Source organism: Tamandua tetradactyla, chromosome 14 (genome assembly GCF_023851605.1).
Source record: "Tamandua tetradactyla isolate mTamTet1 chromosome 14, mTamTet1.pri, whole genome shotgun sequence".
Taxonomy (NCBI): domain Eukaryota; kingdom Metazoa; phylum Chordata; class Mammalia; order Pilosa; family Myrmecophagidae; genus Tamandua; species Tamandua tetradactyla.
In genome coordinates, this window is record NC_135340.1 from 70,445,210 (window position 1) to 70,466,515 (window position 21,306).

Below are 21,306 nucleotides of genomic sequence, written 5' to 3' on the forward strand. Positions count from 1 at the left end.
CCAAAAGGCAAAATGGTAGAAGAAAGTACTGCCTGTACAGTAATAACACTAAATGTTAATGGATTAACATTAATTGGCCCCCCAATCAAAAGACATGGATGGGCAGAATGGATTAAAAAAAAAAAAAAACAGGACCCAACTATATGCTATCTGCAAGAGACACATCTTAAACCCAAGAATAAACATAGGTTGAAAGTGAAAGTTTGGGAAAAGATATTTCATGCAACCAACAATCAGGAAAGAGCAGGAGTAGCTATACTAATATCCAACAAATTAGACTTCAAATGTAAAACAATTAAAGAGACAAAGAAGGACGTTATGTATTAATAAAAGGAACAATTCAACAAGAAGACATAATAATCATAAATATTTATCCACCAAGCCAGAGTGCTCCAAAATACATGAGGCAAACACTGAAGAGAGAAATAGACACTTCGAACATAATAGTTGAGACTTCAATTCCCCACTCTCATCAAAGCACAGAACATTTAGAAAGAGGATAAATAAAGAAATAGAGAATTTGAATAATACAGTAAATGAGCTAGACTTAACAGACATTTATAGAACATTACACCCCACAACAGTAGGTTACACCTCCTTCTCAAGTGCTCATGGATCATTCTCAAGGACAGACCATATGCTGGATTAAAAAGCAAATCCTCAAATTGAGAAAGATTAAAATCCTATAAAACACTGTCTCAGATCATAAAGGAATGAAGTTGGAAATCAATAACAGGCAGAAGGCCAGAAAATTCATAAATATATGGAGGCTCAACAACACAATCTTAAACAGCCAGTTCATCAAGGAAGAAATTACAACAGAAATCAGTAAATATCTTGAGTCAAATGAAAATGAAAACACAACATATCAAAATTTATGGGATGCAGTAAAGGCAGTGATAAGGGGAAATTTATTGCCCTAAATGCCTATATCAGAAAAGAAGAAAGAGCAAAAATCAAGGAATTAATTCTCCACTTGGAAGAACTAGAGAATGAACAGCAAACTAACCCCCAAGCACTCAAAAGGAAATAGAACAGAAATAAATGAAACTGAGAACATGAAAACAATTGAGAAAATCTGCAAAACCAGAAGTTGGTTCTGTGAGAAAATCAATAAGATTGAAGGGCCCTTAGCAAGGTTGACAAAAAGAAGAGAGAGGATGAAAGAAAAGAAAATTACAGGCCAATTTCTCTAATGAATATAGATGCAAAATCCTCAACAAAACTCTTGCAAATTGAATCGAGCACCACATTAAAAGAATTTTATACCCTGACCAGGTAGGATTCATCCCAGGTATGCAAGGATGGTTCAATGTAAGAAAATCAATTAATGTAATACACCATATCAACAAATCAAAGCAGAAAAACCACATGATCATCTCGATTGATGCAGAAAGGGCATTTGACAAAATTCAACACCCTTTCCTGTTGAAAACACTTCAAAGGATAGGAATAGAAGGGAACTTCCTCAACATGATAAAGGGAATATATGAAAAACCCACAGCTAACATCATCTTCAATCGGGAAAAACTGAAAACTGCCCCCCTAAGATCAGAAACAAGACAAGGATGTCCACTATCACCATTGTTATTCGACATTGTGTTGGAAGTTCTAGCCAGAGCAATTTGACAAGAAAAAGAAATACAGGGCATCAAAATAGGAAAGGAAAAAGTAAAACTCTCACTGTTTGCAGATGATATGATACTATATGGTGAAACCCCAGAAAAATCCACAGCAAAGCTACTAGAGCTAATAAATGAGTACAGCAAAGTGGCAGGTTACAAGATCAACACTCAAAAACCTGTAGTGTTTCTATACACTAATAATGAACAATCTGAGGGGGAAAGCAAGAAAAAAAATTCCATTTACAATTGCAACCAAAAGAATAAAATATTTAGGAGTAAATTTAACCAAGGATACAAAAGACCTATATAAAGAAATCACAGAATACCTAAATAAATGGAAAGGCATACCATGTTCATGGATTGGAAAACTAAATGTAGTTAAGGTATCAATTCTACCTAAATTGATTTACAGATTCAATGCAATACCAATTAAAATCCCGAAAACTTACTTTTCAGAAATAGAAAAACCAATAACCAAATTTATCTGGAAGGACAAGGTGCACCAAATAGCTAAAAATATCCTGAGAAAGAAAAATGAAGTCAGAGGTCTCATACTACCTGACTTAGAGGCGTATTGCAAAGCTACAGTGGTCAAAACAGCATGGTACTGGCATAAAGATAGATATACTGACCAATGGAATGGAATAAAGTGTTTAGATATAGACCCTCTCATCTATGGACAACTGATTTTTGATAAGGCAGTCAAGCCAACTCACCTGGGACAAAACAGTCTCTTCAATAAATGGTGCCTAGAGAACTGGATATCCACATGCAAAAGAATGAAAGAGGATCCATATCTCACACCCTATACAAAAATTAACTCAAAATGGATTAAAGACCTAAACATTAGATCTAAGACCATAAAACCTTTAGAAGAAAATGTGGGGAAATATGTTATAAATTTTATACTAAGAGGCAGTTTCCTAGATCTTACACCCAAAGCATGAGCATTGAAGAAAGAAAGAAATGGGAACTCCTCAGAATTAAACACTTTTGTGCATCAAAGAACTTTGTCAAGAAAGTAAAAAGACAGCCTACACAATGGGAGACAATATTAAGAAATGATATATCAGATAAAAGTCTAGTATCCACAATATATGAAGAGATTGTTCAACGCAACAACAAAAAGACAAACAACCCGATTACAAAATGGGCAAAAGACATGAACAGATACTTCTCAGAAGAGGAAATACAAATGGCCAAAAGGCACATGAAAAGATGCTCAGTTTCCCTGGCTATTAGGGAAATGCAAATCAAAACCACACTGAGATATCATCTCACACCCACCAGAATGGCCATTATCAATAAAACAGAAAATGACAAGTGCTGGAGAGAATGTAGAGAAAGAGGCACACTTATCAACTGTTGGTGGGAATGTAAAATGGTACAACCACTGTGGAAGGCAGTTTGGCAGTTCCTCAGGAGGCTAAGTATAGAACTGCCATATGATCCGGCAATACCCTTGCGATGTATCTACTCAGAGGAAATGAGGGCAAGGACACAAACAGACATTTGCACATCAATGTTTATAGCAGCATTATTTACAACTGCCAAGAGATGGAAACAGCCCAAATATCTATCAACAGAGGAGTGGCTAAACAACCTGTGGTATATACATACAATGGAATATTATGCAGCTGTAAGATAGAATAAAGTTATGAAGCATGTAACAACATGGATGGACCTTAAGGACATTATGCTGAGTGAGACTAGCCAGAAACAAAACAGCAAATACTGTATGGTCTGACTGATATGAACTAACATTAATGAATGAACTTGGAGAATTTCAGTTAAGAACAGAGGCCATCAAGAGATAGAAATAGGGTAAAATTTTGGGTAACTGAAGCTGAAGGGATACAGATTGTGCAACAGGACTGATTTATAAAAATTCAGAAATGGATAGCACAATACTACCTAACTGTAGCACAATAATGTTAGTAGACTGAATGAAGCTGAATGTGAAAATGATAGAGGGATGAGGCCTGGGGGCTCATTTCCAGAGAACTTCTTTTGTTGCTCAGATACGGCCTCTCTCTCTCAGCCAATATGACAAGCAAACTCACTGCCCTCCCCTTCTCTACATGGGACATGACTCCCAGGGGTGTAAACCTTCCTGAACATGGGACAGAAATCCTAGAATGAGCTGGGACTCAGCATCAAGGGTTTGAGAAAACATTCTTGACCAAAAGGGATAAGAGAGAAATGAGACAAAATAAAGTGTCAGTGGCTGAGAGATTTCAAACAGAGTTGCGAGGTTATCCTGTAGGTTATTCTTATGCATTATATAGATATCATCTTTTTAGCTAAGGTATATTGGAGAGGCTGGAAGGAAGTGCCAGAAAATGTAGACCTATGTTCCCATAGCCATGTCTCTTGAAGATGAATGTATAACGATATAGCTTTCGCAGTGTGACTGTGTGATTGTGAAAACCTTGTGTCTAATGCTTCTTTTATCTACCCATGGACAGATGAGTAAAACATATGGTTGAAAAATAAATGAATAATAGGGGGAACAAATGTTAAAATAAATTTAGTAGATTGAAATGCTAGTGATCAGTGAAAGGGAGTGGTAAGGGGTATAGAAAAAATAGGGGAAACAAAGGCTAAAATATATTGGGTAGATGGAAATACAAGCAGTCAATGAGAGGGAGGGGCAAAGGGTATGGTATGTATGAGGTTCTTTTCTTTTTTCTTTTTATTTCTTTTTCTGAATTGATGCAAATGTTCTAGGAAATGATCATGGTGATGAATATACAAGTATGGGATGATATTGTGAGTTATTGATTATACACCAAGAATGAAATGATCATATGGTAAAAAAATAAAAACTATATATACGTATGGTAGGCCACAGTGGCTCAGCAGGCAGTTCTTGTCTGCCATGCCAGAGACCGGGGTTCAATTCCCAGTGCCTACCCATGCAAAAGAAAAGAAAAAAAAAAATATATATATATATATATATATAACCAGAATGCAGCCATTTCTAACCACCTTTCAGTATAATCTGAGCCACCACCATCTTTCTCCTAGATGACTGCAATATCATCCTAACTGATTGTGGTGGTTTGAAGTTGTATGTACCCTAGAAAAAACATGTTCTTAAAGCTAATTCATTCCTATAGATGTAAACCCATTGAAAGTAGGACCTTTTGATGAGACTACTTCAGTTAAGGTGTGACCCACCTCATTTAAGATGGGGTTGTAATCTTCTCACTGGACTTCTTCATAAATGGAACGAATACAGAGAAAGCCACAGAAGCGAGAAGCTGAAAGAAACAAATCCCAGAAAAGAAGGGAGAGACCAGCAAACACCGCCATATACCTTGCCATGTGGCAGATGAGCTAAGGATCACCTGCAGCCAATCTTAAGGAAGAAAGCCTCACCTTGATGATATCTGATGTGGACTTTCTAATAAAGACCTAATAAATTTTCTAATAAATTCCCATTGTTTAAAACCAAAATAAATAAGTGGAACACATGTTAAAATAAATTGAGTAGATTGAAATACTAGTGAACAATAAAAGGGAATGGAAAGGGGTACAGAAAAAAAATAGGGGAATAAAAGTTAAAATATATTGCGTAGATGGAAATACTAGTGATCAATAAGAGGGAGAATTAAGGGGTATGGTATATCTTTTTTCTTTTTATTTCTTTTTCTGGAGTAATGCAAATGTTCTAAAAAATGATCATGGTGATAAGTATAATACTATGTGGTGATATTGTGAGCCACTGATTGTATACCATATATGGAATATTTGTATGATAAGAACGGTTCATGTTTGTATGTTGCTTTGGTTTGATTATACAAAATAAATTTTTTAAAAAAAGATTGAAGGTGATGGTGAAGTTATACAGAGAACGTAGGGTCTAATAAACGACTATGACTGCTGAATCATTAAATGATACTGCTTTTAGTCTCCAGTATTTTAAGAAGTAAAAACCTAAAACTGTGGAATTGTAACCCATATCAAACTCTGAAATATCTTCTACAACTTAATTCTTGTGCTGTGCTTTGAAATTTATTGCTTTTTTGTATATGTTATTATTCACAAAAAAGAAAAAGTCTATTGTGATTAAAAAAAAAAAATATGTTCCTTCTAGCCCCCTATATTCTGGAGCAGTTAGAAGGAAAAATCTGAGAGGATAGTATGGTAGCCCATGACAAAACCTGGGATCTTTCCTGTAACTACTGGTTGAAGACTGCTCTGAAAAGTATTGCTTTTCTCTTTTCTTTGTTTTGTATATATGCTATATTATACAATTTAAAAAGTTAACCAACAATAAAAAAGGGTATCAGTATATGTATTGTGGGAGTCCCGGAAGAAGAATGAAAGGCACAGAGAGACCATCCAAATAATGACTAAAAACTTTCCAAATTTAATGAAAGACATGAATATGCACATCCAATATTTTCAATGAACTCCAAACAGGATAAACCCAAATAGACCCATGCCACAGCATATTATAATCAAACCGTCAAATGCCAAAGATAGAGAATTCAAAAAACCACAAGAGAGAAGCAACATTTCACATACAAGGGAGATTAAATGCTAATTCCTCACCAGAGGAATTACCATGGAGGTAAGAATGTAGTGGGACAACATATTTAAAATGCTGAAAGCAAAAAACTGCCAATAATTCTGTATCCAGCAAAACTGTTTTTTGTTTTTAATGATACAGAAATTAAGACATTCCCAATAAATAAAAGGGGGAGTTCATCATCACTAGGCTAGCCCTACAGAAGATGCTAAAGACAGTTCTACAGGTTGAAAGGAGAGGACAAAATCAAAGCGAACAAGATTATTATAGATTTAGGAAGTTAAATTTAAGCTCCATGGTAACCATAAAGAAAGTATCAGAGAAAATGCAAGCTCACAAGACAGAAATTTGAGTACAGGTTGCCAGGGGCAGAAGGAAAAAGGGGAATGGTGAGTTAATGCAAAATTGGTGAGGCAAGCCAGAGTGGCTCAGCAGGCAGAGTTCTAGCCTGCCATGCGGGAGACCTGGGTTTGATTCCCGGTGCCTGCCCATGCAAAAAAAAAAGGTAAAACTTGTGTAGGGTTGTTTGGAAAGATGGGTATATCTTACTAATGTAAGTATTACATTACAATATTGTGAATATGATTAATCCCTCTATATGGCATGCGTGGGAGTGGATGAGATGAGAAAGTTTATGCTGCATTCATGTTGCACAATTTACGGAAAAAAAAGAGAGAGCAATGAAAGAGACAATAACAATTAAATGCATTACATGATCCTGGACAGGGTCTAATAAGGGAAAAGGCTCAAAAAGAAATTATTGGGACAAATGAAAATTATAATACAGACTGTAAGCTTTGTTTCAATGTTAAATTTCTTGAGCTTGATAACTGCCCTTAGAATGGTTACCTAAGTGAATATTCTGGTTCTTAGGAAACGTATATGGCAGAATTAATTAAGTGTTCAGGGAGCATGATGTATACAACCTACTCTCAAGTGTTCCGAAAATGGATTTATTGATAGATGGATAAATAGAATATGGCAAATGTGACAAAATTTAATATTTTATGTATCTGGGGTATAGGATGTTGGAGTTCTCTGTGTTTGTATTTTTTTTTTTAAGTATTTCAACATGAAGTTTTTTAAAAATTCATTAGCAGTAACCCCCATCTTCCCCATCCCCCATCCTTTGGCAGTCACTAACATAACTCCAACGATTTGTCTATTCTGGACATTTAATATAAATGGAATCATACAACATGCAGCCTTTTGGGTCTGGCTTCTTGGATATTTCAAAGTTCATCCATCTCATAGCATGTATCAGAACTTCACTTCTGTTTATGGCTGCATGAAATTCCATTGTATGGAGATACCACATTTTCTATGTATTCATCAGTTGATGTAAATTTGGGTTTTCATCTTTTGGCCATTGTGAATAACACTGCTATGAAGATTCATGCATAAGCTTTTGTGTGGACATGTTTCCATTTCTCTTGGGTATATACCTAGCAGAGGAATTGCTAGATCATATTGTAACTCTATGTTTAAAGTTTGAGGAACTGCCAGACTTTTCCAAAGCGGCTGCATTATTTTACTCTCCTATAAACAGTGACAAAGAGCATATTTCTCCAAATCTTTGCCAATAATTGTTATTGTCCATCTTCTTGATTATAGTCATCCCAAGGAGTACGGAGTGATATTACATTATGGTTTTGATTCACATGAATGCTGTAATTTACAGGAAAAAAAATCATCTCAGCCTCTGGCTCTTGGTATGGGATTACTGGTTAGTGCACTGTTCTCAAACGGAGGATCAAAGTTCAATTTACTTGATACATTAAATTGGATCATTGTTCCCTTACCTCAGTAGAAGGATGCTTTGCTGCCCATTGTCATGTAACTTGGCTTGAAAGCTGAGTAAATGTCCCTGACATTTTTAACTTTGGACTTAACAAAGTGACATACTCTAACCAGCAGAAGGCAAAAAGATTTGCCACAAGTAAAGAACTTAAAAAACAATTTTATGTTTCTGCTCAGCCTCTCTCTGTCACAGCCCAGAAAGGGCTGCCCCTGTAGCCCGGGGTCCCAGAATAAGAAGATACACAGAGCACAACTCCAGTTACCTGCAGCCAAGTAAAGCCAGAGCTGTTACATAGTAACACCTGATATTTGAATTTAAATTTTTATATGTTTTTAAATGTTTATATATTTAAAAAGGTCTCAAAAAGCTCACAATAAACTACTAAAGGTGCTGGTTAAATAATTTACACAGAAATAATTTTCACTTTTCACTGTATTTCTGTATTGTTAGAGTTTTTAAAATAAACACTACTTTTACACTATTTTTTCATTTAAAATTACCTATGCTTGTCTCCTCTTAACATAAACAGCTGAATTCAGTTGTAATGAATTCACTTCTCAAGAAAAAGAACATCAGTAATAAAAAGTGTTGATTTAAATAAAGCATTTTGCACATTTGTGATTTATGGCTCTCATTGATTATACAAGCTTAAGATTGTTAGAGAAAAAAGTACTATCAGTTCTTAGCCATTAAAAAAACACTTCATATGAATAACAGCTTTATAACAAACTAACTCTTTCCTTATCACCAATATTACTGCTAATTTTAGTGGGATAAACAAATATGTATATTATATCTGCTACCCTATTAACACCATCTATTGTCCCTAAAACCTCAATTTGTTCTGAGCCATCAAACTTCTCAACCATGTCTCCATTCTGTCTCGGATAAGAAATGAATTGGCTTGAGAGGATGCCGAAATACATTAAACCAGGCTAACTGAGGGACTTTCTGCCAGATGTAAGAAAGTCACTTCACCTACACTACCATAAATACCATCTGCAGCTTTTTTATACACACCTAGACTGTCATTCCTTGAAACTGCATGTGTTATGTTCTCAGAATATTAAGACCTGACCAGGAAACCAAATAGTACTCATAACACTTTTACTTAAAAGAAATTACTAATCTGTCCTGATGAAATGACACAAAATCCAATTAAAAGTACAATAAATACTAAAATTGATAATGCTATTTCAAAAAATAATTTTAAATCATCATTACCCACAGTTTATTTATGCTTAGAATATATTTGAGAAATTTTTCCAGATTATTTATAGTCAAAGTATAATTTCAGTGGAACTTTAAATAATCACTGCAATTCAATTTCAAAAGTATTAACTTTTCTTCTCTTCTAATTCTTGTGCCAATTTCAACTCTTCTTTCAATGCCTTCTGATCTTTGGAATATTGTTCAAATATTGGCTGGTAAATATATATCCCTCCAGCAATTCCAAGGATGGTAGAAAAAAGCAGTTGTGGAAGCGTCAATCTTCTAAACATTGTTTTCAACAAATTCAGCACAACATAGGTTGAAGTTACACTCCCACATCCAGGAAATCTCTTCAGATCTGTGTACAAAGAAAATGGGAAACAATAATTTAGTACAGCATCCTTTTAGATTTCATGTCACTTCTCTTCTCTAGATGAACACTTTGTGACAACAATATAAATATCACTTATTAACTAAAATGGAAATATGGGAAACACAGGAAGTGTGGGAAACAAGGGTTAAGGGATGGTTTAAGACAAAGCTAAATCCTCTTCTGGTGCAGAAGATTCTCAATATCATGTTTTACAAAAGTAAATTTAAAATCGTGAAAAAAAAAAAAAGGTATACTCTTTCTGCCTCTAAAGGCATACCAAGAAGCTAACTACAAAAAGTAAGCCAGAAAGTTGGAAGTGATTGCTCTAGAAAACAGGTTTGGAAGTAGGAGAAAATGGGGTAGGACGCTGTTATATTTCATTACTAGATCTTGTGTACTATTTCATTCTATTGACAATATGTATGACATAAATAAAATTTAACAGGGTAAAAGATTTTATGTAAGAGTCCTTTGATACTTTAGTAAATACAAACACAATCATCTGCCATCCAAAGAATATCTAGCTGGTTTTACTTTTAGCAATTAATGAATTATGACTAGTGCTTCCTGGAAAGTAATGTTACTTGCCAACAACTCAACCTTTGGAGAAACCAGGTATATGCTCATGAATGAGGAAAGGCGAAGGATTCACTTGTTTCTTTATTGTCATATATCACAGCTTCTGAAACCTGTCGCAAGGGCTGAACCGACACTAAAAAGTAGTGTGCCCTTCATCTCCTCAAAATGTAATGTAAAATAATCTGAGGGAGAGAACCGGCTTTTTCTAGACTCTTAAGGTTGATTGCATACTAACATCAAGTCTGCTTTCGTTCACGGGCCGCTGATGGGTGTTAAACAAAAATACAGGAACTATCTGCAAGTCAGCTGCTTGAAAAAGAGATGATTAAACCACACAGCAAAAGGAATTAGCCTGTCCTACCACTAGCAGGCTTGACTAAGTCATTCAACCTTTCTGACCTTCCGCCTATCTCGCTCAAACGATCGCAGAAACGATAAAACAATACACACACATTTACGTTTATAATTATTATTATAACCACCATTACCATTATAAACACCCCCCAGCTTCTCCGACAGTTCTGCACCGGGTCTGCATGGCCAACTCGGCCTCCCACCTACTACGACAGACGCGAAATCCCGCAGTAGAGAAGGTGGGATAAAGGAATAGGGCGGGAGTTTTCGGTCTTCGGAAAAGCCAGCGTTGTGCAGCAATCCCGCGTGAATGAGATGACGCAGGGAAAAACCCCAGTGAGCCCGCGACAAAACCTAACGGCGCGGTCCAAACCAGCAACACTTAACCACGACCACTTCCTTTTAAGATTGTCGTTAGAGAAGTTGCCCTTTCCCGGCAATCACCGCGCCTCCAAACGACGGCTACTCGTAGCAGCCAAACTTAGTACGCGGGAAAAATAAAGCGCGTTATTTCAACCCTTCTTTCCTGGGGAAGAGTGCCAGTGGGGTTCCTGCTGCGTGCTACGGGACAGGTGCGGGATGCAGCAGCAACGCGGCGGTAGCAGCCTGTCTTTCCGCGGTCTCCAGAATCGCTTCCAGAAGAAGATGAAGCTGCGAAAAAGAAAATCGACCTTGTACCTCAGCGCCCAGGAGGAGAGCGCCAGGCGCCGTAGGGGTGAGTATACTGCACCGACACCGAGCTCCGGCGCTGGGCGGAAGTTGCGGAATTTGAACTAGGGTTCCCTCTGCTGGGCTGAATTGCCAAAAGTCGTTGTTTCCTCGTGGTAGGCTTCTCGACCCCTGCCGCTTGCAAGGGGCTTTACTCTATATTATTTTATACTCTCCTCCTAGCGACGGCGGCGATGTGGATTACGCATAAAGTTGTCATCCGCAGTTTCGAAATGGGGACACCGAAACCGGGAGTTACTCAGGCTTGCGTAGCCACGGAGGGGAGTCCTGGAGTGAAACCAAATCTCACTCCGGCCCTATTCCTTTATCCCATCTCTTCTACTGCCTTTCACTTTGGTCCTGATGTATTGTTGGCAGAAGAAAAATTATCCCAGAAAGTGGAATTTTTATTTGTAAGGGGGTATTTAATATAAAGATGGACTCATTCTTTCAGTAAATATTTCCTAAGAATCTGAGGTTGGTTAAACGAAAAGAGGGACAGTGTAGATTACCCAGAGTTGAATTCTGGCCCTGGGGATATAACTTTCCATCCAGATCTGCTTTGATAATGCTGTGGAGGGGGCTAGATATCACTATTATGCTTTAACAGAGAATGATCAAATGACAAAATAGCGTAGCAAAATTTAGGTTTTCCAAAGGGAACTTCCCTGACTTTTGTGTCAAAATTACCTCTTTTGACTGTCTAAAATTGAGAGTGCTGCTCATTGTACAACCAAGAGAGGGTAATGTAAGACATTTATTTGAAGCATTATCCATGATGTGGAATAGATGGAGAGAGCCAAAGGGTACAATGACTGAGAAGCAGAATGGCGAACTGTGATACATTTATGTGATAGAATATAGTGTGGCTACAAAAAGGAAGGACATGGAGAGGCACACAATGAACTGAATAAACCTTAGGATCAGTGTAATGTGCAAAATAAGCCAGGAACAAAAGAACAAATATACTAAGGTCTCTCTCAGGAAATATTTATATGAAAATGGGAGCCTAGAGTGCAAGCCCTCATAACAGCCACACTTAGTCTGAAGTTGTAAATGTATTTCTAGATTCTGACACACTGAGCTATGTGTATATCAGCTGGTGTTTCCCTGGAACTGTGGGTGACTCTGACGCTTAGGACTCAAGGGGTGGAGGGCTGCAGCCCCTTAAGTTAGCATAGCTATGTGTAATAACAGTTAAAGTAACTGAAAAAGAGAAAAGGCCTCAATTAGAGTTTCAAACAAAGCCAGTCTGGCTGGGTCTGGGGTGAATTAGAATACAGGGTAAAATACAATAGTGTATATACTCTAGACCTTGTCTCCTGTGTGAGACCAAAGGTAGAAGGGTTTATGATATTTAGAACCTAAATTTTCTGTAACACATAATCTAGATTAGCTTGTCTGAATAGCTCATTTAAACAAACCAGACTCCTGAAGTCCAGAAAGAAACAAGGCCTTTAGTTCTGTGGCTTAGTGTTATACCAGGAGACATCTCAGACTGTGGTGGGCTGATAATTAAAAAGTATTGGTGGGCAGGTGGGCGGGCCACGGTGTCTCAGCAGGAGAGTTCCCACCTGCCATGCCAGAGATCCGAGTTCGATTTCAGTGCCTACCCATGAAAAAAAAAAGTGTTGGTGGGAGGGTACAAGGGTAGTTCAGTGGTAGAATTCACGTCTGCCATAGGGAAGACCTGGGTTCAATTCCCAGCCCGTGCACTTCCCAAAACAAATGAGCGAGCAAAGAAAGAAAAATCAAAACAAACAAAAATTCAACAAATGGTGCTGCGATAACAGGATTCTCACATGGAAAAAGAATGAAATGTAACCCCCACCATAGAGCATACAAAAACAGTAAAATCTGAAAAAAAAAAAAAAGTATTGGTAGGGTCTGAGATGGGTTGAGGGGGCAGGGAGTTTCCATCTGAGAAACCCTGGATACCCTCTCAACCATTGGAGAATCCAAAAAAAAAATAGGCCAAGCCCCCAGGATTTTGAGGCTTACCCTTTATAAAACTTATTTCTGTAGGAGAGAAGCTAAGATTACCCATAATGAGGCCTATAAGCTTCCAGGAAACCCCTCTTGGTTGCTCAGATGTGGCCTCTCTCTCTCTCTCTCTCTCTCTCTCTCTCTCTGTGCTCAACTGTGCAAGGAAAATCATTACCCTACCCCCTACATGGGACATGACATTCAGGGGTGAAAATCTTCCTAACAGTGTGGGGATGAGTCTGGCACCATGGGATCGACAACACCTTCTGGACTAAAAGGGGAAAAAGAAATGTAATAAAAGAAGGCATCAGTGGCCAAGAGAGATCTAATGGAGTCAAGGGCCTATTTTGGAGGCTACTCTTATGTAAGCTTGTTATATAGTGCTAATTGCCATAGTTTGTTAAACCCCAACCAACGTCACTCCTGTTGACTCTTAAGAACACCCAGGGCTTGAACTGAAACACTATGAAGGTTTCATGCACTAGGTTTGCTTTCATGGAACCTATAATTCCTGGAGGTTTCCTAGGTCAGATAAATCCTGAAACTGAGAGGGACCAAAGTCTATAAGATTATCAATTAATTACAACCCCCTATCCTTTAGTGTGGACACCCGTTCTCAACATGAAAAAGTCCAAACAGTCACTGTCCAAAGATCTCTGTAGATTGGGAGAAGGATCAAAGGAGAAGGAGGCAGTATAACAGAAAATAGGATGTAACAAATGAGTATGACTGCTGAATCACTATATTAATATTCAATCTAGCCTCCAGTGTTTCCTTCTAGGAGCAGCTAGAGGGAAAAATATGAGATGATAGTATGGTAGGCCATGATGAACTGTGGAATCTCTTCTGTAACTACTTATTGTAGTGTGCTTTGAAAATCAGTTGCTTTTTTCTTTCTTTGCTTTGTATATGTATTATATTTTACCAAAAAAAAAGTTTAAAAAACTTTTGTTTTGTTTTTCAGATCTTCTTGGTGAAAATATTTATCTGGTTTTGTTTACCATGGCTTTACGAATATTTAATTGCTTTTTAGTCCAGACAAGTTTTGTTCCAGATGAATATTGGCAGTCTCTTGAAGTTGCACATCACATGGTTTTCCAATATCCTTTGTGGCTTCTTTTCCAAGCTAGGAATGTGTACGCATGTTGGGAATTTTGTTCAATCTTTATTAAATGTTTTCATTTAACTTTCTGTATTTCTTCCAAATATATTTTAACTCAAAGTATGCCATTATTTTATGGTATTATTTCTTCTGTGTCTTTTCTTTGATATTGTATACGAATTCTCACAATATTCAGTGCTATGGAGGATACAGGTGAAGTAAAAAACACATTACTGCCTTGAAGAAGTTAAAAGTTTAGCCATTTGCAATTTTTTTTGTATACTGTATGGTGGGATCACATTTCATTGTTTTTTCCATGTGAGTATCGCATTATTGCAACACCATTTGTTGAACTTTTTGTTTGTTTTGTTTGTATGTTTGTTTTGGGGGGGGGTTAAGTGCATGAACTGGAAATCCAGGTCTCCCACATGGCAGGCAAGAATTCTACCTCTGAACTATACGTCTACCCCCATCCGATTGCAATTTTAAATCAAATGCCTAGGTGTTTTAAAGCATAATTGTCCAAGTAAAATATTGTTTCATACATGGACGTGAAAATAAGTTTTGTTTCAATCCTATTTGAAATTTGGTCCTTAATATTGCTAATTATGGTAATCTGACCTGGGAATGGACAGAAAAATTGAGGGGTTACACTTACCCCTTAATCTTTGCAAGTATTTACAAGATCCTACATCTCTTGGATAAAGACAGTGTGTGGTTGCTGGTAAGTTTAAATAAATGTAACCAAAATAACTGCTAAAAATAGATTTATTCCATACTTTTTTGAAGGTAAATGTATATTAACTAAATGTTATTATTGGTATCATGCAGTTTGCTTTTAAAGGCCACTGCTGTTGAGATCCTGCTTGATCTGGGAAGCTTATGATTCCAATGACATAATGTGATTTGTAACTCTTCAATTTATGCTAAAATACAATACTGAGCATGAGAGTGCCTTACTATGAGGAATCCTGTTAAGATATACAGATTTTCAGAATTGCTACTATATGTATTATTTGAACTTTAGAAGTATACTTCCTTTATAAAAGAATTACTTGAGAGTAGTGCTGTTTTGTGTGTGTGCTTTTGAACTTGTGAGCCACTAAATGAGCTTATAAAGAATACCAAACAGAATTCAGTGTTGAAACAAAAATTTAGAAAAAAAATTGACAAAAATTTAATGTTATGCGTAATCATTGTGCTATGAAGTAATAAGCCTCAATAGTAAGTAGGGTTATAATTCCTAGATCATGCATTTTAAAGGTCAGTTGCTGGGAGAGAATATAAGGAGGACCTGATGATACAAAAGGTTTCCTAACTTCACTCTCGTAATCTTTTAAACTATCATCAAGTTTGAGTCAGAAGTTTGAACCTTCTCCTTTTTCTGTTAGGTATGGCTGGTGGCCTCGTATTCCAAGAGATTCCAAAACCTGAGGGTTTTCTTAGAGCCTAGAAAAACTCTGAGATTCTGGGGCATTTGTTTTAAGGCAGGGTTTTAACTTTTCCTTTGCACTGATGTTTGATTTCAAGTCATTGAGAAACAAAAACTGGACCAGTGAAACTGTTACTTCCCATTGGAAGATCACGGGAAAGGAGAATATAGAGCAGGTGCAGAGTTTCTTGCATTAACACAGTGGAATTTAGGAGCTGTGAACTCTCTCAGGGCCACCCATTAGTTTCTAGATTATACAGAGTCTCCATAAAGTCTGGAACCACAGGCAAATATATTTAATATCATCAAGCTTACCTTATTTTCCAGGAAGTAATTAGATTATGGATGAAGGGTCTTCAAAATAGTCAGAAAAACTTACTTCTCTGAGACCTGTCCACTGCCTTCAACTTGTAGCTGACTCACCTGGCTATTTTGTGGTCTAGAGAGAATCTTCTCTGGTCACCTTCCTATTCCTAACCCCAACAAAGATCTCTCTCCTACCTGGAACTTGATCAGGGAGAGATTCATTAAGATGCTATCAGTCTTTTACACTTTTGTACTTATTATGTACTTATTATTTTAAACATAAAATATATACTTTTAAAGTTAGAAGGATACAGAGAAGTGAAGTAAATAGAACCGGGTTACAGTGTTTTAATAGCAGAACTGGAACTTAGACCCTAGATCTAATTATTCACAGCCTAGTGCTCTTTTCAGATAGCTTCTCTCTTAACTACATAAGGTGTGTGTACAGAATTGGAGATGGCTTAGAGCTACACTGTCCGATGTGGTAACCACTGTTCACATGTGGCTGTTAAGTACTTGAAATGTGGCTAGTCCAAATTGAGAAGTGTTGTAAGTATAAAATACATACTGGTTGACAAAGACCTAGTCCAAAAAAAAAAAGGAATGTAAAATATTTCTATATTGGGTTAAACAAAATTAAAATTAATTTTACATTTTTTTAATTTTTTTATTGTGGCTACTACAAAATTTAAAATTAGATATGTGACACATTATATTTCTATTGGATAGCACTGGCTATGAAGGGGAAAGGGAGAGGTGGGAAACCTGAATGGAGTACCACACTAGGGGCACTGAATAGACAACAAAAGGGCATTTGGCTTCTGGAGCTAAAGGAGGAGTCAAGATTTTAGAGTATAGGAGACAGAATGGTAAGCTGCCTCACAGATTGTAGTCAAGTTTTACCCCTATTTCTTCTCTTCATGCCTCCCCACTGCTTTTTATTTTATAGAAACCATGTCATATTTATTTTATTCTTGCTGGGTCTTTACTACAATGTAGAAAATTATGGTATCTTAAAGTTTGGGAAGATACCTAATAACTGGAAGTTCACAATTCCAATTATTTTCATGTTGAGCCAAAATCTTTCTTCTTTTAAATTCAAGATTTCTACCTGATAGTCCTTCGAAAAGTTATCTTTATCAAGGCTAAACATCTCTAGTCCTACATCTCACAATCCTAGCTATATATTGCCCTGTAGAGATCCTATAGTTTATTGATATCATCTTAAAATGTGAGTCTCCAAACTGAATACTACCAAAGGTTAGGGTAACTAATTACTTCAGAGTATGGTGGGACTGTTAATTTCATAAATAGTATACTTCTTTCAGTGTACGAGAATTCTTTTAGCTTTTTTAATAGTGACCTCACACTGTTGGCTCACACTAAGTTTGCAGCCAAATTGATTTTTCATATGAACTGCTTTCAGGGGGCCTGGGAATTGAGGATGAAGCTTATAAATCCCTATGCAGAGTAAAGAGAAGGTATGTACATAGGTGCCTGTTAATGTATTTTACAGGGCACAGTTTAACTGTAATTATGAAGTACAGGGTAGCTTAAACTCTAAGATTTAAGCATTTAATCTTAGATCACTGACAAAGAAAAGGAAAATAAAGCTGAAGTGTTAGAAGCCACTGAACAACCAAAAGTAAAACTCTAGTTACAATATAAAGTTTCAATTCAACAAAAATATAAATTTACATATATTTTTAGAAACACATCTTTGGAACAAACCAAGATTAAATTGTGTTCTACCAGCAAGTATTAACTTTATTAGTGATACCTCTGATGCATTTTATTAAACTTTCTAACAGTAATTTAGTTATAAATCATTTATGCTTTGATTTCATGTGATTTGAATAACATTATTATAATTTGGAATACCCATACTTTTTTTGTGGGGTGGGGGCAGGCACTGGGAATCAAACCCAGGCACAGCTGGTGAGAGCTTTTGCCACTGAGCCACCATTGCCCACCCACCCATCCTTCTTTTTAAAAAGTAATTCATAGCATTATTTTATTATCTATATTGCAAGATGCGCAGGCAGTGTAGCTTAGTAGTTAGGAACACAGGCTTTGTTTGGTGTCAGGCAGATCTGGGTTTGAATCCTAAATTCCACACTAACTAGCTATGAAGCCTTGTAAAAATCACTAAACCTCTCTCTCTCGGTTTCCTCATCTGTAAAATAGAAATGAAATAGTACCTACTTCTTAGTACTGTTAGGAAAATTAAAGGAGCTAATAGATATAAAATACTTAGTTTGATATCTAGCATATAATATTGTAAATATTCATTAAAAATTTACTGATTGTTTTGCTAATGAAAATAACTAAATGTGCTTCTAAAATAGAACTTCAACATTTTGAAGTGGTTTGTTATTTAAATTAAAATTAGTACTGTTATCTATGTATTACATAGATTGAGAATGGTAAAGCTACCTTGGTATTTCCATGAGGAATTAATGTAATTTTTGTAGAAAAATAAATGGCTTTTTTTTTCTTTTTTTTCAGAAGAGTAGAGTACTAGAATTATGTCTGTTTATGTACTAAGAGTTGCTTTCACTTGATAGTTGAATCAGCAGGTTGAGTTTTATGGTAATTCAGTGTGAATCAACAGATGTTTTTGTTAATATAGTCTTCTTTTTTTTTTTTCCAACTAACAAAGATTTGGGTTCCTCGACTTATCCAAGCACTTCTGTCTGCCATAGCAGATATAAGGCTTTACTCATTAATAAAGCAACTAGAAGATACGAAAATGGCAAGATGGGTGGTAAGTCCTAAACCCTTTAGAAGCTACTACTTCATACCTGTGGACATGAAACACAGGGAAAAATTTTAAGCTTCTCAAAACAATTTCAGAAGATAATTCATGCAGCTTTATAGAAGTACTTCCATAAATAAGAACAGGAAGTGCAAATGGCACATGCCATATCTGTCCTTCCTTCTCATTGAGCCCTGGGCTGTGGACAAAGCCACTGATACTCTCAAACCCTATATGAGGCTAAACCCTAGGAGTAAATCTTTTGAAATCTATTCATTCCTCAGAACTGTCAATCCTTGTCTTACCTTCTGTAAAATTCAACAAATTGCTGCCTATCTCACCAAGCACCTCAGCTATTTATGATCCCTCTTCACTATTTCTCCAGCTACCTGAGGCTTGACCTGAGCAATCTTTCACCAAAGTACACATCCCGCTATAGTTATTTGAAATAGTGAACTCATGTAAGAGAGAGAATGTGGTGTAGAGGACTGTGTTTTGTTATTTGGCTTTTTTAATGGTGGATAGATTCCTGACATGTCCAGTTGAAATCTTGAATGTATTTTCCCATGTAAATAGTATCTGGAAAAGTGAATGAATTCTGGGGTAATGTTGTTACCTTACTGTGTATCTTTTCTAAATTAATTAGGCTTATATAAGCCAGCCTGGAAATCTTACTACCTTTTTTATATTGTTTCTATTGAAAAATACATTCCAAATTCCAAGTGACCAATTTATCAACATATTTCTGTATTGGAAACATGACATATTTCTCCAAGTAGTGTATTCATTTGTATTCAAAAGAAAGACAAATTGGTTTAGCACTTGAGTCCTTACTAATTGATTCAGGGACAAAATCAGTCCCTTTATTTTGTGCTTGTATTTTATATTTACTTGCCCTCTCCTACTACAGTCTCAACCTGAAATGTAGCAAAGGGCACCTTGCTATTGAAATCTTTCATCTGAATTAGTAACACTAGGGTCTAATAGTTTAAGTAAAGCCCTTAACTTTGAGAAATTTTTTTCTCTTTTTTTTTTTTTGTATGCTGTAGGGCAGGGGTCACATTTATTTCATTCTTTTTCCATGTGAGTCCCTTATTACAGCACCATTTGTTGAATTTTTGTTTGTTTGGGTTTTTTGTTGGTTGCTTGTTTGTTTGGAAAGTGCATGGGCTGGGAATTGAACCCAGGTCTCCTGCATGGCAGGCAAGAATTCTAACACTGAACTACCCTTGCACCCCCTTCTATTTCTATTTTTTATCATCACAGTCAACTTTTGTGTGTGTGTGTGTGAAAAATAACGTATATACAAGAAAGTAATAAATTTCAAAGCATATCACAACAATTATTGTAGAAAAGATTTCAGAGTTTGGTATTAGTTATAGTTCTACAATATTAGGTTTTTACTTCTAGCTCCTCTAAGATACTGGAGACTAAAAGAAATGGCAATAAAATGATTAAGCAATCATACTCATTTGTTAAATCCTACCTTCTCTGTATACCTCTACCATCACCTTTGATCTTTCTCCCACTCTTTAGAGGTATTTGAGCTGTGCCCATTCTGACTTTTCATGTTGGAAAGGGCTGTCAATAATATGGGATAGGGAGATAGAACTAGTTAGTGTTCTGGAGAAGCTGGCCCCTCTGCATTTCAGGACTCATCTGGTCCAGGGACCCATCTGGAGGTTGTAGGTTTCTGGAAAGTTAGACTATTGCATGGAACCTCTATAGAATCTTATATAATACCTTAGATGTTCTTTAGGATTGGCAGGAATGGTTTTGGTTGGGGTTTACCAAGTTATAGTAGGTAGCAGTGTCTCACTGAAGCTTGCCTAAGAGTGGCTTCCAGACTAGCCTCTTGACACTATTTGAACTTTCTCAGCCACTGATACCTTATTTGTTAAACTTCTTTTCCCCCTTTTCGTTAGGATGGCATTGTTGATGCCACAGTGCCTGGGCCAGACTCATCCCTGATAGTCATCTCCCACACTGCCAGGGAGAATTTCACCTTTGGATGTCATGCCTCATGTAGGGGGTAGGACAGTGATTTCACTTGCAGAGTTGAGCTTAGAGAGCTGCCACATCTGAGCAACAAAAGAGGTCCTCCAGAAGTACCTATAGGTAGGTTAAGCTTCTCCACTACATACATAAGCATCATAAGAGCAAGCCTCAAGATAAAGGGCTTGGCCTATTGATTTGAGTGTCTCTAATGTTTGAAACAGTATCAGGGGTTTCCCCAGTGATAGTTTAAAATTCCATTTATTTTCTCCTATCCCTTAAGGTACTTTGCCAGTACTTTTGATTATCTGCTTAATATACTCTGGGATGTATCCAGGCATTACATTAAGCTATACAGGATAAGGCCTTCATTCTTGTTCTATCCTCCCTGTGTTTGGATTGTTTAAATGATCTATCCAGACAGGTTGAGTTAGATTTTGTGCAACAGAAAATTTAGGTTCTGAACAAAATAAACCTTTCTTCCTTTGGCCTCAAAGAGTAGGTGAGGTTCTAAAATATAGACAGTGTCTTCTTT

General features: G+C 36.6%; 2 protein-coding genes across 5 annotated transcripts in view; one reads left to right on the top strand and one right to left on the bottom strand.

Annotated features, from left to right (window-relative positions):
• Window positions 1–5,980: 5,980 nt before the first annotated feature.
• Window positions 5,981–11,276, bottom strand: PIGBOS1 (PIGB opposite strand 1). 2 transcript variants are annotated; one of them, XM_077127979.1, is made up of 2 exons: window positions 11,163–11,276; window positions 5,981–9,536 (listed from the first exon to the last, which is right to left on the bottom strand). In XM_077127979.1, exon 2 carries the CDS (start codon window positions 9,466–9,468, stop codon window positions 9,304–9,306), a length of 165 nt encoding a protein of 54 aa, XP_076984094.1. In that variant the 5' UTR covers window positions 9,469–9,536; window positions 11,163–11,276; the 3' UTR covers window positions 5,981–9,303. The 2 variants fall into 2 exon arrangements, with proteins under 2 accessions (XP_076984094.1, XP_076984093.1); XM_077127978.1 differs by lacking the exon at window positions 11,163–11,276 and adding an exon at window positions 10,619–10,931.
• Window positions 10,872–21,306, top strand: part of PIGB (phosphatidylinositol glycan anchor biosynthesis class B) — a 65,407-nt gene continuing 54,972 nt past the window's right edge. For all 3 annotated transcript variants that reach the window (XR_013162410.1, XM_077127974.1, XM_077127975.1), the window contains exons 1-4: window positions 10,872–11,199; window positions 14,143–14,277; window positions 14,886–15,004; window positions 18,681–18,785. Coding sequence is in view for 2 of the 3 variants with exons in the window: in XM_077127974.1 (XP_076984089.1) it covers window positions 11,064–11,199; window positions 14,143–14,277; window positions 14,886–15,004; window positions 18,681–18,785 (495 nt within the window). In the remaining variant the exon portion in view is untranslated. The remainder of the gene's footprint in view (window positions 11,200–14,142; window positions 14,278–14,885; window positions 15,005–18,680; window positions 18,786–21,306) is intronic.